Genomic DNA, 16,700 nt, shown 5'->3' with positions numbered 1-16,700 from the left:
AATTTCGCAATTAGTAGTATAATATTATTATAAATTAATTTTAATTAATTTTTTATTATAAACAAAATAATGAAATTATATTCTAATTTTATAAATTTTACAAGTATATTCTATATTATATTAAAATAGAAGTAATTAATGAATTACATATTAAAATTATGTTTTTTGTGCAAACATATTAAAATTATGTTGAATTGGTAAACCAATATATTTTGAAAATTACTTTCATTAAGATAAATAAATAAAATATCATTCACCGTGTAAAATGACTAAAATATCATTCACCTTTTAAAATGATTAATATTCATAAATTAAGTAATAATTTTTACAAAAAATAAAATTGTTAACAATGTTAAATTTTAATATTTAAAACTATATATCATCTATTAAGTTATTTTTAAAATGACAGCAATATATTATCATAAATTATTATATACAAAATAATATAAAATTTTATATCTATAAATAAAATGTTTTTTTTACGAGATATTAACTTATCAAGTAAGGCTTTTACAAAAAAAAAAAAACTATCAAGTTAGGCTTTTATACGGATGTGCGGATTAGAATCTAGTTTGAACTTTAAATTAAAGTACGAGATATTAACCTAACTTGATAGTTTTTTTTTTTTTTTGTAAAAGCCTTACTTGATAGTTGATACCAAACATAGTTTGTATAAAATCTTACTATGGAATGAATCATATATATTCCTCCAAGTTATATGAAATATAAAACAATGGCGTCTTCATTCTCAGTGTATATCATCTAGATAGACGACGACTCTTGACAAAAAAAATAAAATAAATATGGACCACGACTAAATCGCCTTCCTAATGGATAAAATACAAACGCAGACGTAAATGCAATTTTGTTTGTTTGATCATTTTTTTCTTCAAAATTATGTAGTCCTGGTCGAGAGGAAGCCTCCGGTATATGACAACGATGGTGGAATTTTGCTGTTTACACACCGCAATTCACCCAACGCGTCTCTGGAACTCTCATAAAGTGTTTATTATCAATTCATTAACAGAAATTTCGGCTATAGCAATAAATTTTTGTGATAATTTTAGAAAGTCACGAAAATACTACGGAAAAACCACGAAACAAAATGCATAACCTTAAGAAGAGCTGCTTTCATGAAATAAAAAAAAAGTTATAAACAAACCATTTTCAGAACTTAAATTCTAAAATTTATGAGAATGAAGCATGTGGACCTAAACGGACATAATATAAAATAGTTGACATGTGGTTTGTTTATTATATTTAGAATAAAAAGACCGTTGTTAAAAAAAGAAGAAGAAGAATAAACAGACTTGCACTGTTCAGACTGTTTAGGCATGTTTAGTTAATGGACATGACCTATCTTACAAGGAAACAGAAGCGGAAACGGAAGCGTATAGAAGCGCATAAGCAAGATTTTTAAAAAAATTAGGAATCGGATACTAGTTGAAGCGTATATACATATATATTATTAAAATATAGAAAACAATTATAAAATTATAGACTAAAATTATATTATTTAAATTTAAAATAAAGCATTTATTCATTTATAATAATTTTGAAATAATTTCATATATGAAAATAAAAAATAAATTAAAATTCAAATGAAATTATTATACTAATAATTTTAATACTTTGTAAATAATGGACACATCATATTTCAATATAGCTATATCTTTGATAAAAAAAACTCAATTCATAAAGATAATTTATAGTATTAATTTTAATGTTTGTATATTTTTATTCCCTCTATTTCATTACTATTAAAATTTGTATTTAATATAAACTAAAAACTATGATTTTATATTTTTATTGATTTATGATATTGTGTGTGTTTTTTTTTTTAAAGTAAGCTTTCAACATGTTTTTAAAGAGTATATTTTAGAAGTGTTTTGAAAGCAAGATTTCGTAAGCTTCCATAAGGTTCCGATTCTGTTTCCAGTTCCGAAGTAGGAAGCGTACGTCCGTTGAAGCTTCTGTGCAATGTAGCATTTGACCAATAAAAATTTCACACATGAAAATTACTTTACAATTTAAAAAAAAAACACAAAGCAAAGAAAAAAATATCAAATACAAAAGTATTGTCATTTATCAACTGATTTCTACTAATTTCTTTTTCTTTACAAAATGAAATCCCACACACCCATGATCACTCTTTGAAACCCACTCACGTTGCTATATATTTAAATTTAACTCTACCTCATTAAAAAAAAGGCAATTATCTCAAATAGACCTTTTAAAAATTTTATCACAAAAATAGATCCCAAAAACTAAAATGACCAGAATAGCAATTTTTTATTTTGAAAATTTTAATTTTTTTTAAAATTTTAAAATTTGAAATCATATCTCCAAAACCCCACTCCTCAAGTCTAAACCCTAAATTCTCAACCTTAAACCTTAAACCTTAAACTCCGCCCCTTAACTTTAAACCCTAATGTCTATATTAATTAACCTTAGAGGTATAAGTGTATATTTATTTCTTTTGATAAAACATTTAAATCTATTTTGGTCATTTTTATTTGTAAGGTCTATATTTATGACAAAAAAATTGTTAGGTCTATCGTAAAGAATTTCTCTTTTTATAAATTGTAAGTTACCTTTTTTTGCAATAATGTTTTTTTTTTTTTTTGGTCACCCTTTTTTGCAATAATGTTCCATTGACTCTTTCTGAGATTTCAACTTCTAACCTTATCTATCTAAAACTTCTAAGGAGACTATTCATAGTGTCAAATCTACAATTTTAGATGTAGATCGAAATAGTTTCTCACCAAACAGTGGCACAACAATAGTCTTCAAAATATATTGTTTTCAACTAAATGAGCAAAAGAATATACTATGCATTGATTAGGTTGAAGCGTACTCAAAACTGGAGGATTAAAAATCAAATTCAGGTTTGTGAAACTAAAAACACCCAAACTCTCATTCTCAAATTAATTTAATTTTCATGAACTTTTTACTCTTTGATCTATTTATAACTTTTTGTTTTTAGATATTGATAAAAGCTACATGCTTCATAATAAAAAAGGTAAAGGTTAAACGAGATATGTAATAACATTTTTTAAATGGACAAATTACGTTTATTTGGTGTAGTAGCAATAGTTAGGGAAAAGAGAATAACACGGCAGCACACGTCCAAAGCCCCTAAGAAATATAAGAATCACCACAAAAAGAAAAGATTCTATATTTTCATTGCAAGTATAGTATAAGAGTACTAGTAAAACAATACTACACGAAAACAAAATACATATAAAGGAAAAAAGACTATAAAATATATTAACGTCAATTATTTACAAAGATATGCTTTTCCTCAATGTGATTTTTATATGTAATGATTTGTTTTTGGTTTTGTTAAATAGATTCTTATTTAACTTTCATCTTGTGTCCATGCATATTGGACTGTTGTAATATAAACATAATTTCAATTTTCTTTTTAAGTTTACCAATAAATATAACTCTAACAATACCATTTATTTCTACTGTAAATTACATAACCCTCCAAATAAATTTTTCCATTGTAAATTATAAAACAAATGTATAGAGTTATAAAAACAAATGCCCGTGCATAGCAAAAGATCAATACTAGTACCTACTAAATGAGTGGATATCCGTTTATGAGTTTTCTTAAAGAAAAGGACAAAAATCATATTTAGAATATTTCAAACTAACTTCAAATAAAAATTTTAATATAATAATTTAAATAATTTGTGTTTTTGAAAAATTCTTAGATTAAAATTGTGTTTAAAATATGTTATAAGTTTTTGATATTTTATGATACAATGAATTAATTAATATTTAATAAAAGTTAAAATATTTTTAGTTTCCAATTTTTGTAGTAATTTGAACTTTTATTTATTAAAATTTTTGAAATCAAATAAAACAGTTTATTTATAATTTTTTTATTTCATTAAAGCTCTTATTAAAATTTAGAAAATTGCCACAAATACCATATTCATAATACCATTTTTCATGTTTGCACTAACTATTTTTACTCTCATTTTTAATGAAGAGTAAAAGATATTTATACCACTATGTTTTACTAATCTAGACATAGGGTTTAGAGTTGAAGGATGGGGTAAGATCTTTGGAATGCGAAATTTAGGATTCTAATAAATATATAAATAAATATTTAAAAATATTAAAAAAATTGAAAATAGTTTCAAACATAACTTTCGATTTTTAAAAAGAAATTTTGAAACAAAATTAAAAAAAATAAAAAAAAAATTATAAAAAAGTTTGAATTTGAAAAAGTATAATTTGAAAACATTAAAAAAACTATATATTTTTTTATTTATTTAAATAATTATTTATTATATATTTATATAGAGAACAAGTGTATAAGAGTCTTTTGCCACTTAATGAAGAAATTATTTTTGAAAATGTTCTTTTAGTGGTAGTAAAGATGAATAATGGTACCATGAAATTGGTAAACATGAAATTTCTCCTTAAAAATTTTCTTTATTAATTTATATTTTAAGTGTGTTTTATTTTATTTTAATTTTAAGATTTAAGATTTAATTGTTTATGAATTAAAAAAATTAAAAACTATATTAAGATATGACAAAAAAACTAATGACATGAAAAACTGTATTTTAAAAAACATAAACATATCTAAACGGGTGCCTATAAGCTAACAGACTTTAAAAAAAAAGTTTAAACATGCATGTGTATAAACATTAAACAAGCATAAATTTACAGGGTGTAAAGGGGCATGGCTTTAATGGGCATGGCCTAAACAGAGCTGGTCACCCATTAAAACATCTTTGTTCATCACCAACAAGCTCCTCAGTAACATACTCGCAAAGGTTCCATCTTTTTTCCCCGTATCATATGTCATCATTGTAAGATCATGGTGAAGAAAATATTATTCTCTAGAAAAGCCAACTGAATGGTGGAGGGATTGTGTGTTTGATGCAGTTCATGGAGAAGAAAGGCCGAGTTCTCACTCCCCGTGCAGATTACTGTATATCAGGCATCACTTGAGCTACAGTAAGAGAGGAGAAGATTTACCATTCTTTAATCCAACATATCTCAGTGACTATACAACATAACCAAACTCATCATCTCATCAATGTATAGGTCATGGAACTGGTGGTGAAAGAGAACTTCATATTTGAAGAACAAAACATCAGCTTGTCGAAATTCCATACAGCTGATGAGGTTTCCTCATCTTTCCCTTGATCTTAGAATCTTAAATGATACAGTGAAGATAGAATTTCAACTATATATCAATATTTTTCAGGTATGGACTACATGAACTATGAGAAAACTTAGCCCGGTACATACAATAGTATCTAGTTTAAGGCAATCAAGAAATGCAAACACTTTGGTGGTTTGTTTCAGAACAGCTTATTAATCATCAGTTCATTTCTCTTTTAGGTTGTGAAAAATGATGGGCGAGTGATTGGTGAAGGAAAAGTCGGACCGGTAACAAAAAGGTTGTAAAGCGCTTACAAGAAACTGGTGGATGATTCTGACCGGTACTAGTTTTGAAACTTAGTGGAGATAATGTTTGGGGTCTATGAAATACAGAACAGCCTGAACATACTCACGAGGATGATTGGCTACACAAGTAATACTTATCTTTAGTGGAGCTACAGTTTGGGCATCATAGTACATGACATGGAGAGGCTCTTGTAAGAAACCGACACATTCGAATGTGCACTCGGGAGAAACTTGAGGGAATGGAGGAACCTCGTGAAGTTTCGACCAGGTTGATGCAGCCTCAAGAGTCCAAATACTATGAGCGCCTGGTTGAGAGCCTGTCGCAATAAGTGTGAATCTGTCATTTGCTTTCACCAACCTAACATAACGATAGACCCCATTTGATACCTTAATAATCTTGAACTAATCTTTTTAAGGTCGAAGCACATTACTTGGGATAAATTACCACCTCGAAGTAAATTTTACCATCTAAGCAGAGTCAACGGTGGTCTACAGAAGGAGATGGAAGATTTTTGCAATCAACTTTTCTCCAAGACATGTTTTCATCAAAGAGTGAGAGTACTTGAAACTCCATGTGTGGTGGCCGTGAACCTTGAACACTTGACTTAATATATATATATATATATATATATGTTTGAAAATTAAATAGAGAAAATAATTAAAGTTGGTTGATTCAAATCAAAATCTATTTTAAATAATATTAAAGATAAGAATTATATTCTCTTGGGTATTTTTATTATGTGTGTATTAGATTGTACAAATATAAAATAAATTAAATATTAAAAAAAAGTTTTTTTTCCAATATAATAAAGTATACTGATTTTAGTTTATTAAAATAACTATAGTTATGTGAGTTAAAATATGTTTATAGTAAAGAAGTAATTTTACTTTTTTTTTATATATATTATCTTGCTTAGAATCTTTGATTTTAAATATTATATAACATTTTAAAAATTAATTAATTTTTTTAAGATTTGTTTTGTAAAAATCATAGTTATATAAGTAAATTTTATTAAAAAAATATTTTTGATATTTTTTTAATTTTTTGTAATCTGATAAAAATGTAAATGAAGTGTGGGTAAATGTTTTATAATAAACAAATATGGAAAATGAATAAATCATCTCAGTAATAGTAATTATAAATTATTTTTAGCCAACTAAAGAAAACTTGATTTATGTTATTTAAATTGTTTTGTAATCATCTAAGAAAATGTATAGATATAAAGAATTTTTTTTATTTTTAAATATAACAGAATGTTACTTAAGATAACGTTATTATTTATTTTTAATATCAAAATTTTTTCTTCTAAATATTTTTTATGAAATCACAATATATCTTAAGAATATGTGCATATTAAATTCATTTTAAGATTTTATAAATGCATCATTTATATATATATATATATGTTATTTAGAAAGATGATAAAAAACTAAATTAAAAATATATGCACATTAAATTCATTTTAAGATTTTATAAATTTTTCCTTTTTATTATTATATATATATGTTATTCAGAAGAAAAATATATGCACATTAAAATTTAATTAATAGAAATTAGTAAAAAAAAAAATTATTAGTGGCAATTAGATATAATATTTCAATTTGTTAATGTAAACTATGTGACCATCGTAAGAATTAATGTCAGAGTGCCACGAATTGTACAAATATAAAAAATAAATTAAAACCATAGTAAATATTAAGAAAAAATAATGATTTTTTGATATGGTAAAGTATAATACTTTTAGTTTATTAAAATTATTTAGAGTTATGCTAGTTAAAAATCCTTTTGTAATTATTTCACCAATATCGGTTTATAGTAAAAAGGTATTTTTAGTTTCCTTTTCTGATATATATTATCTTGCTTAAAATCTTGTCTTTAAATATTATTTAGCATTTTAAATTAAATATCAATATTTTGCAATTTGTTTTTGAAAAAATCATGTTATATAAGGTTAAAAAAATTAGAAATTTATAGAGACTTTTTTTTATTTGTGTAGTCTGATAATAATGTACAGAGAGTTTAGATAATTTTTTTTATAGAGAGAATAATATGCAAAAATGAATAAATCATCTCAATAATAGTAATTATAAAATATTAATATTTTTATTCAACTAAAAATATCTCGCTTTATGTTATTAAAATTATTTTTGAAATCATCTAAAAAGTGTAAAGATATAGATAAATTTTTATAATTTTGAAAATGTATAGATAAAAAGAAAATATTTTTATTATTTTGAAAATATGTGACAAAATGTTTCTTAAGATCATTTTAAAATATTATATATGTTTCTAAAAACAAGATTTTATTTTTTCCTAAAAACAAGATTTTATTTTTTTATATTTTATGAATCACATTATATAATAAAATATACACATATTAAGATCAATTTAAAATCTTATATATGTTTCTTTGTATTATATATATGTTAGAAGGAAATTTTATTTTAAAATAAATTATAATCTATTTAAGAGGAATTAATAAATAAACTTTTTATAATGCCAATTAAATATAATGTTTTAATTCATTAAGATTAACTATTGAAAAATCTCTTAGATAGCTTCTTTTAGTTTATTTTCACAAAAATAGATTACTAAGTAGGAAAATGACCAAAAGGAATTTTATTGAAATATAAATATGCGTTTATACCTTTAGATTTAACTAAACTAAAACTTAAAGTTAAGTGGTTAAGTTTTGAAAAAGAGTTCAAAATTTTAAAAATAAAAAATAAATATTAAAACTTTCAAAAAAAACTATTTTAGTCATTTTATTTTTAAAAACTATTTTTGTGACAAAAATTTAAAAATGCTATTCGAGAAAATTGCCGTTAACTATTTACTTGACCATCGTAACCATATATTATATGAAAGGAATCATATTTTCATATATTAAATGGTCAAACTTTCCAAAAAGTATTATGGCTCAACTGGAAAGTTATGTCCATGTGTCGCTAAATGATTGATACATTTCCTGCTGACATATCCCCTAAATGGTCCCACCACCCTCTTGAGTCGATCCTCCTTTCTTCTTCGCCAAGTCTTCAACTTTCCAAATAATATCTCTCTATAAACTTCACATTATCCTCTCGTGTGGTGCTAATAATAACTAAACTGTGGTTTTGGGATTTCCAGAAGCATGAAGAGTTTCTTACCGTTGACCATAAAGCAAACCGCTTTACCAGCTCTTGTCCTGTTTCTACTATTAGCCATGTCGGAGCTAGCGTCAAGTCAACCCGGACTAGAAGACCCAAATAAGCCGTACGATTACAGTCGAACTCTAACCATGTATTTGGTAATTATGATAATCGCAATGCCCTTCGTGTACTTCTCCCTCTACATCCGCCACTGCAGGGAGGCAGCCGACGGCAGCGTTAACCATTTGGTAGGAGAGAGGAGAATGACGAACGCCACGGCTGCGCATGGTCTCGACGCGTCGGTGATCGAGACGTTCCCAACTTTCATCTACTCCGAAGTGAAGACGCAGAAGATCGGGAACGGTGCGCTAGAGTGCGCCATCTGTCTGAACGAGTTTCAGGATGATGAAACGCTGCGTTTGCTACCTAAATGCGATCACGTGTTCCACCCTCACTGTATCGGAGCATGGCTCCAGGGTCACGTGACTTGCCCCGTTTGCCGCACGAATCTCGCTGACCAGCGGCAGACGACTGAACCTGTCGAACCGGAAGTAATAACCGAAACGGATGTCGAGTCCCAACAAACCGTGATTCATGAACCGGCAGTGGAGCAAGGTGAGAGTGTTGGGCGTGTCAAATTCTCAAGGTCACACACGACAGGACATTCGGTGGTGTTATCTGGAGAATGTACCGACCGGTTTACGCTAAGGTTACCGGATGATTTAAGAAATAAGCTATTGGCGAGTGGGAAAATGACCCGGTCGAAGAGTCTTTTGAATCTACCAAGGAGTACTGGTAAACCGGTTGACCGGTCACTGGATCGATGGGACCAGTGGTTATTCATCAAAACACCGCCGTTTAGGTGGCAGAGCCAGGACGATGGTTCTATTAGGCGAGGTCGTGGTGATAGCATTTAAGCAAATGCAGTCACCGGTGGACTTTTCTTAGAAACACGTCGTGTTTGTGGAGGAGTACGCCGGTTCCTTCGCCGAGAGTTGAAGTTAATAAGGACGGTGAAGGAACATCATCGGTTCAAACTCAACGTACCGAGACAATTGGTTTTAAGTTTAACTAGCGATTCGGTTTAGTTGGCTAAATCTTTTAGACAGCAAGTGTTAAAATATAAAATAGAATTGATAGAATAAAAATGAATGAAATGTAGAAAAACATAATAAATCCATCTCATTTATTTTTCAAAAGTTTGTAGAAAACTACCTTTTCTTTAGATTTTGTTTGTTTTTATGGGATTGATAGAATGATTATTTCATTCAATTAAAAAGGTTAAAAAAAAGTAGTATATATAAGGTCATCAATACAATACTAAAAGGGGAATAAGGGCTCCCCTCATGCCTCCACATCCTCAAAAATAATCAGCCAATAGGAGAGCCCCGTTAAGCCACGTCGGACGCGCATCGCGTCTCATTTGGGCCTCGCGTCAAATTGGCCTGTTAGTGTTCGAAACCCGAAAGTCCGGATAGTCCATGTCTCGGTGAAGCTTCCTGATCGATATTCGAACTCCTTCTCTTTTCCATCTTCGTTCCGTCGATCCCCTTTCCCATCGTATTCTACGTTTACTGCGTTTCGCATATCTTAATCGTCGTCAATCAATTTTCTTCCCACTCTTCTGAACCTTAAATCTCATTAATGGATCGTTATCGCTTTCTCCGCCCGCGATCCTATATAGATCTATTGATCGATGTGTTTTTTGGATCTAAAAATGTTCTATCCTTTCAACTGCTCCTTGCGATGGATGTATCCGGCGTTACCGACTCCGTGAGAAGGAATGATGATGCGGCGATCCCCTCTGATTCCGTTAAACCCGTCTCTCAAATAGGTGTATCTTCCGGCAACGACGGTCCGACAAATGACGGTCTGATGAAATCCAAAAGTCGAACCGCTGCAACGAAGAGTCCGAACAAACCCGTGGCTAAGACCGGTATCTCATCCGGCGTTGAAAATCCGGTGAAGTCCAGAGGTGCAACGGTTGTCTCGCAGAGTCCGATCAAAACACACAGTAAATCCGGTGCTTCGTCTGGTCCCGTAATCGGCGTTAGGGGCCGATCATCTGTCGCATCCGTCGATAAAGGCAAATCAATCGTCAGCGACGACGTAGGGAAGGTTATTACCTTCAAAGACGAACTGTAATTCAAGGTTTTGTCCCACCGGGAAGGATCAAAAAATTCCTCCCGCATATGAGGCAAGGCTCTATATACACTCTCGCCAGCTTCTACGGATCTAGAAGCAAAGATGGAGAAGGTCATGCATCCTGATGTGTAGGTACCTCCTTCATTGGTTAGAATCTAAAAACACTATATTGGTTTGTGGGTTTCAGTAGAGTTGAGAACTTGGCTTTAAATTTTTGTATGCAGGAGATCAAGTTTGAGTTGGAGGCTAAGGGAAGAAATATTTCCAGGAGAATGAGATAATTTAGAGGTATTTACATAATGTTAATGTTTGTGGCTTTTAGTTGGGAAATGCATACGCTGATTGTTTCTTCTTTTTTTTTTTTTATGCCTCCACATCCTCAAAAATAATCAGCCAATAGGAGAGCCCCGTTAAGCCACGTCGGACGCGCATCGCGTCTCATTTGGGCCTCGCGTCAAATTGGCCTGTTAGTGTTCGAAACCCGAAAGTCCGGATAGTCCATGTCTCGGTGAAGCTTCCTGATCGATATTCGAACTCCTTCTCTTTTCCATCTTCGTTCCGTCGATCCCCTTTCCCATCGTATTCTACGTTTACTGCGTTTCGCATATCTTAATCGTCGTCAATCAATTTTCTTCCCACTCTTCTGAACCTTAAATCTCATTAATGGATCGTTATCGCTTTCTCCGCCCGCGATCCTATATAGATCTATTGATCGATGTGTTTTTTGGATCTAAAAATGTTCTATCCTTTCAACTGCTCCTTGCGATGGATGTATCCGGCGTTACCGACTCCGTGAGAAGGAATGATGATGCGGCGATCCCCTCTGATTCCGTTAAACCCGTCTCTCAAATAGGTGTATCTTCCGGCAACGACGGTCCGACAAATGACGGTCTGATGAAATCCAAAAGTCGAACCGCTGCAACGAAGAGTCCGAACAAACCCGTGGCTAAGACCGGTATCTCATCCGGCGTTGAAAATCCGGTGAAGTCCAGAGGTGCAACGGTTGTCTCGCAGAGTCCGATCAAAACACACAGTAAATCCGGTGCTTCGTCTGGTCCCGTAATCGGCGTTAGGGGCCGATCATCTGTCGCATCCGTCGATAAAGGCAAATCAATCGTCAGCGACGACGTAGGGAAGGTTATTACCTTCAAAGACGAACTGTAATTCAAGGTTTTGTCCCACCGGGAAGGATCAAAAAATTCCTCCCGCATATGAGGCAAGGCTCTATATACACTCTCGCCAGCTTCTACGGATCTAGAAGCAAAGATGGAGAAGGTCATGCATCCTGATGTGTAGGTACCTCCTTCATTGGTTAGAATCTAAAAACACTATATTGGTTTGTGGGTTTCAGTAGAGTTGAGAACTTGGCTTTAAATTTTTGTATGCAGGAGATCAAGTTTGAGTTGGAGGCTAAGGGAAGAAATATTTCCAGGAGAATGAGATAATTTAGAGGTATTTACATAATGTTAATGTTTGTGGCTTTTAGTTGGGAAATGCATACGCTGATTGTTTCTTCTTTTTTTTTTTTTTAATTGTTTCTTAATTCATTGTATATCTTCTCAAATATAATTTCAGGTCGATTTCATAAACAAAGAAATAATTTGGAGAAGAAAGCACTAGCAATGAAGATGGAGAGAAGGAAGATGTGTACCAGTTTGGAGTGATCCTACTTCAGATCATCACGGGCAAAGTAATGGCGGCTGCATCCTCAGAGTTGGGAAGCTTGAAGCTTCAGCTGGAGAATGGTTTGAGAGAGGAACCAACGGTGTTGCATAGCTTAGCAGATCCAAGCGTGAGGGGAATGTATGCGTATGAGTCACTGAGGACCACAGTGGAGTTTTCCATTAACTGTCTTTGTGAAGATCAGAGGAAGAGGCCATCGATATAGGATGTTGTGTGGAACATCCCTTCAAGGGTTTGTGCCCTGACCGTCTTGGTTTTGGTAATAACGTTTTTTTTGTTTTGGTAATAATATTTTGGTTAATGCAGACCGTTGAGGAGATATACAAGGTTGCATCTATAGCTCTTAGTCCCAACGTCTCTGCGCAGATATTTGTAAGGCTCTTTTGTTAGTTTTCTTAGTAACTAAAACGGTTCCTTGGCTGAAGAAACCTATGGTTTTGTCTTTATGCAGATGGGTTTAATGGTTAGCCCACCAAAGCCTGGAGACATTTCTTATGACCAATTCGTTCGTGAAAGGTAATGTTATACTCTAGATGAACATTACATTGATGAAGGATCAAGATAACTCAGAAACTTTATTTTAACAGCAAGGGGATACTAGAGTCACTGAGAAGAAGAGCAAGAATCATGACTGATGGGTTCAACAGCTGCAAGAACGTTGTCTGTAATTTCACTGAAGGTGCAATGTATTCGTTTCCTCAGATAAAGTTACCACCGAAAGCAATCCAAGCAGCGAAACAAGCTGGGAAAGTCCCTGATGTTTTCTACTGCCTTAAGCTCTTAGAAGCCACAGGAATCTCCACTGTTCCTGGCTCTGGATTTGGACAGAAAGAAGGGTGAGTGAAAAACGTCAGACTCAAACAAACATACTCATGTTTTTTTAGCTCACTTGGTTTGTTTCTTTTTTCCTTACAGGGTGTTTCATCTGAGGACAACGATTCTGCCTGCAGAAGAAGAGATGCCTTTGATTATGGAAAGTTTCAAGAAGTTCAATTAATGATGAGTTCATGTCTCAGTACGGTGATAACTTTGGTTACTCAAGGATGTGAAAGAAAGGAGTTTGAGTTTGAGATCACTTCTTCCTTTCTTACCGACATTATTATTATCAATGCACACTCTTGAAAAGCTATAGCCACTGGTCCTACTTTGTACAACTTTTCTTATGGTCTTAGAATCCTTTGTATCTACCGAAACAAACAAACATAAACCATCTCATCAGTTTCAGTGATGTATTAAAATGTTTCTATTTAGACATCTTTAAACAAAAGAGAGTTTTTATGTTTTTAGCCAAGTACGAATGACTTAGATTTATGTTATCTTATTTTACTAAAAATAAGTTTTAGAAGAATTGCGATTACATAAGTTTATTCATATTTTACACAATTTTATCATTGTTTTTTTTCTAAATTCTGATTCATGTGATTTATCTTAATGCCCTTGGTTCAAATTTTGTATTACTGATAATCAAGGATATGATTTGGTTGTGGGATAAAGTTCATGTTTTTATATTGCATAATATAATGTATTTAGTGATTGGTTTTGAGAAAACCTTATATTGAAACATGATTATTTACATAACTATTAGCTATTAACGAAAATTAATAGATAGAAAAAATATAATATAGACATATTATGTAACAAAACATATATATTTTCATTTTTAAGATAAAATTTATCAAATATATTTATAAACACATATAATGAAAATTTTATCAATGTCTAAAAAATACATCCATTCTTAAAAAAAAATTTAAATCGAAACATATAATTAAAATTTTAGTAAAATAAGATAATGAATAAATCATGTATATTCCAGTTCACCAAGCTGTACACTATTCAGGTGCAGCAAGGATGGACAAGCAGTGGGAACCTTGGGGTTGGTGATACTTAGATGCAAGGAGGAATATGTCTTCATCATCCCTGATTGAAATAGAGAAACGGCTTGATGAAAAATTCAAAACCTATATAAAAAGATGAATGTGGACCTCTGAAAAAGAGAGCAGAGCTGCAAAAGCTATATATATATATCTCAGTTGAATGTTCAGAACAGAAGTACTGAATTTGTAACAAACCAAACATAACAAATAATATATTGTGTTGGAACTTCTAATACTTGAAGTACTTAGTCTTAGGCCAGGACTCGAATTTTGTAAACATTGAACAGAAAAGCCATGGATGGGAGATAGATGAAAAACACCACAAATCCTTTAATATTTCATATTACAACTTTTTATCATTTTGGTACAACGTTGTTTTGGCACCTAGCAAGAAACCCATATATACAAAAAAAATTCTTACAGGGGGGCCTTAGCCCATTGCAGAAGTTAGACGAGATACTGGAGGATCCTATGGCAACGCAAGACGGGATCATGAGAGAAATTGATGGTAGATGTAATAGAGATGGTGACTATGACTTGGAAGCTAATAATATAAAGACGAGGGACTGGTAAAACGAGTAAAGATTTGTAGTATAGAACTTCTTTATCCTAAATAATTGTTTTGTACTGTGCATATTCAATAAAACTAGAAACAATAGCTTAGAGCATTTAATTGATGTACAACTAAAGGATATGTTTACAGCTATTGTTCTCTTTATTGGAATAAATTTTGTTTTTCTTTATAACTGTACAACAAAAACTCAAAGTTAAACCACGTTTCCCCAAAAAGTTCAACCATATTTTCTTTGTATTTGTTCAAACATTTATATATAACTTTCACCCCACTAGATCTTATTTCAATTCATTTCTTCTTTGTTATTTCATTTTTCTCTAAGTTAAAAATTACTTCTTCTTTTTTCCACAAAGTTAAAAATTGCTTAACCTTATAAAATTAGTACTTACATAATTTTAGTATTTAGAGTGATCACAAGTCATAAATCATTATATCAATTTATATTTGTTTGTTTTATATATAATAGTTTCACAAAACTTTATTTGTAGATTCTTTTCTTACAATTTGTATTTTATTTATTTGTAAATATTTAAACATTAAAAAATCACTTTACTAGATTAAATATAATAAAACACTAACAATTTTTTAATGAAAAATAACTACCGAAATACACTTACTAAACTTAAAGAAAGTAAAAAAAAATATACGAATCTTATTTTTAAAGAACAATTTACAATCACATAATTCAGATATTATACTTTAGAATTAATCATTATTTTTAATTACTAAACAACTTTCAAAACAGAAAACTATAACATTCTACATGAAATATATATAATAAAAAGTATTATAAAAAATTCAAAATAAAACAACAATAATAATAATAAAACTCAAGCAATTACTTATATATACAGATTCTTTGCTTTTTATTTTTGTATCGAGATCTTATATATGTAATTTTGGGTGTGATCCACGAATATAATATAAAACTTAAATATTGAGAAAAGGATAAAAGTTAGAATGAATTTCATTGTAAAAGATATAAAACATAATGTTTTGTTTATATTTATGTAAATCTTATAAAAGTTATATATTAGAATTATTAATATAAGATTTTAATGAAATTATATATTTATTTAAGAGTTTTAAAAAAATATCATCAAATAATTATATTTTGAATTGACCCAACATAAAGTAAAATAAATATATATTTTTCATATTTATTAATACCTATATTTTTACTTTGTATCTCATGTATTTTCTTTGATGATTTTAGGATATTGGATATGCTAAGCTTGCGAACCTGGATCCTAAATACGGTTTATGTAAGTTTGATGATTTAACTCTGATTAATTATTACACTTTGACCTTATTACACTTTAATATACAAATAAAACTAAAGCAATATTTTGTAACGTCAAAATAATAAATGAATAAAAAACATATTATGTTAATAAAATAGATTTTAGATTTTAAAGACGTCTAATTCATGTAATATTATAAAATTCAAAATTTTTTTATTATAATTAATATTTTACCATTAGATATATTAAAATAATATTCTACATTGATATTCAATAGTCAGTTTTTAACTATTACACGTAAAAAAATTTTATTAAGTACGCTTTTTTTTTTTGAAAAGGGGGTTTTATATTTTAAGTAGGTTATTGGAGTACTTTTTCTTTTCGTTAATTTATTCGAGATGAGATTCCAATCTTTTAAACTAAGATAATTTACGTTCTATACATAATTATATTTTTTTAACATAACTCTAAAATCTCGGACTTGATTCTTCATATTTTATTAGTTAATTTTGTTACATATAATTGATACTTACTTCAAACTAAAAATATAATTTTTTTTTGAAAATTAGTTATAATATAATTTAATATACAAAAATCCACATAGAA

The 16,700-nt window shown here is 30.0% G+C and overlaps 1 protein-coding gene, 2 long non-coding RNA genes and 1 pseudogene across 3 annotated transcripts; 2 read left to right on the top strand and 2 right to left on the bottom strand.

Moving 5' to 3' along the window:
- Positions 1 to 1,653: 1,653 nt before the first annotated feature.
- On the bottom strand, positions 1,654 to 5,934 carry LOC117126206. Its single transcript, XR_004448711.1, has 2 exons — positions 5,827 to 5,934; positions 1,654 to 5,756 (listed from the first exon to the last, which is right to left on the bottom strand). It is a non-coding gene; the product is annotated as an uncharacterized LOC117126206 (long non-coding RNA).
- LOC117126195 lies at positions 5,755 to 12,771 on the top strand (annotated as a pseudogene).
- Positions 12,410 to 13,396, top strand: LOC103874533 (glutamate--glyoxylate aminotransferase 2). The gene is made up of 5 exons (XM_009152958.3): positions 12,410 to 12,547; positions 12,706 to 12,771; positions 12,851 to 12,915; positions 12,987 to 13,235; positions 13,315 to 13,396. The coding sequence occupies exons 1-5, from the start codon at positions 12,410 to 12,412 to the stop codon at positions 13,394 to 13,396; spliced, it is 600 nt and encodes a 199-aa protein (XP_009151206.3).
- Positions 13,397 to 13,846: 450 nt separating this feature from the next.
- On the bottom strand, positions 13,847 to 16,654 carry LOC117126202. Its single transcript, XR_004448707.1, has 2 exons — positions 15,430 to 16,654; positions 13,847 to 15,397 (listed from the first exon to the last, which is right to left on the bottom strand). It is a non-coding gene; the product is annotated as an uncharacterized LOC117126202 (long non-coding RNA).
- Between the last annotated feature and the right edge of the window lie 46 nt (positions 16,655 to 16,700).

This window comes from Brassica rapa, chromosome A06, assembly GCF_000309985.2.
Source record: "Brassica rapa cultivar Chiifu-401-42 chromosome A06, CAAS_Brap_v3.01, whole genome shotgun sequence".
Taxonomy (NCBI): Eukaryota; Viridiplantae; Streptophyta; class Magnoliopsida; order Brassicales; family Brassicaceae; genus Brassica; species Brassica rapa.
This window is presented reverse-complemented; position numbering and strand designations above follow the sequence as displayed.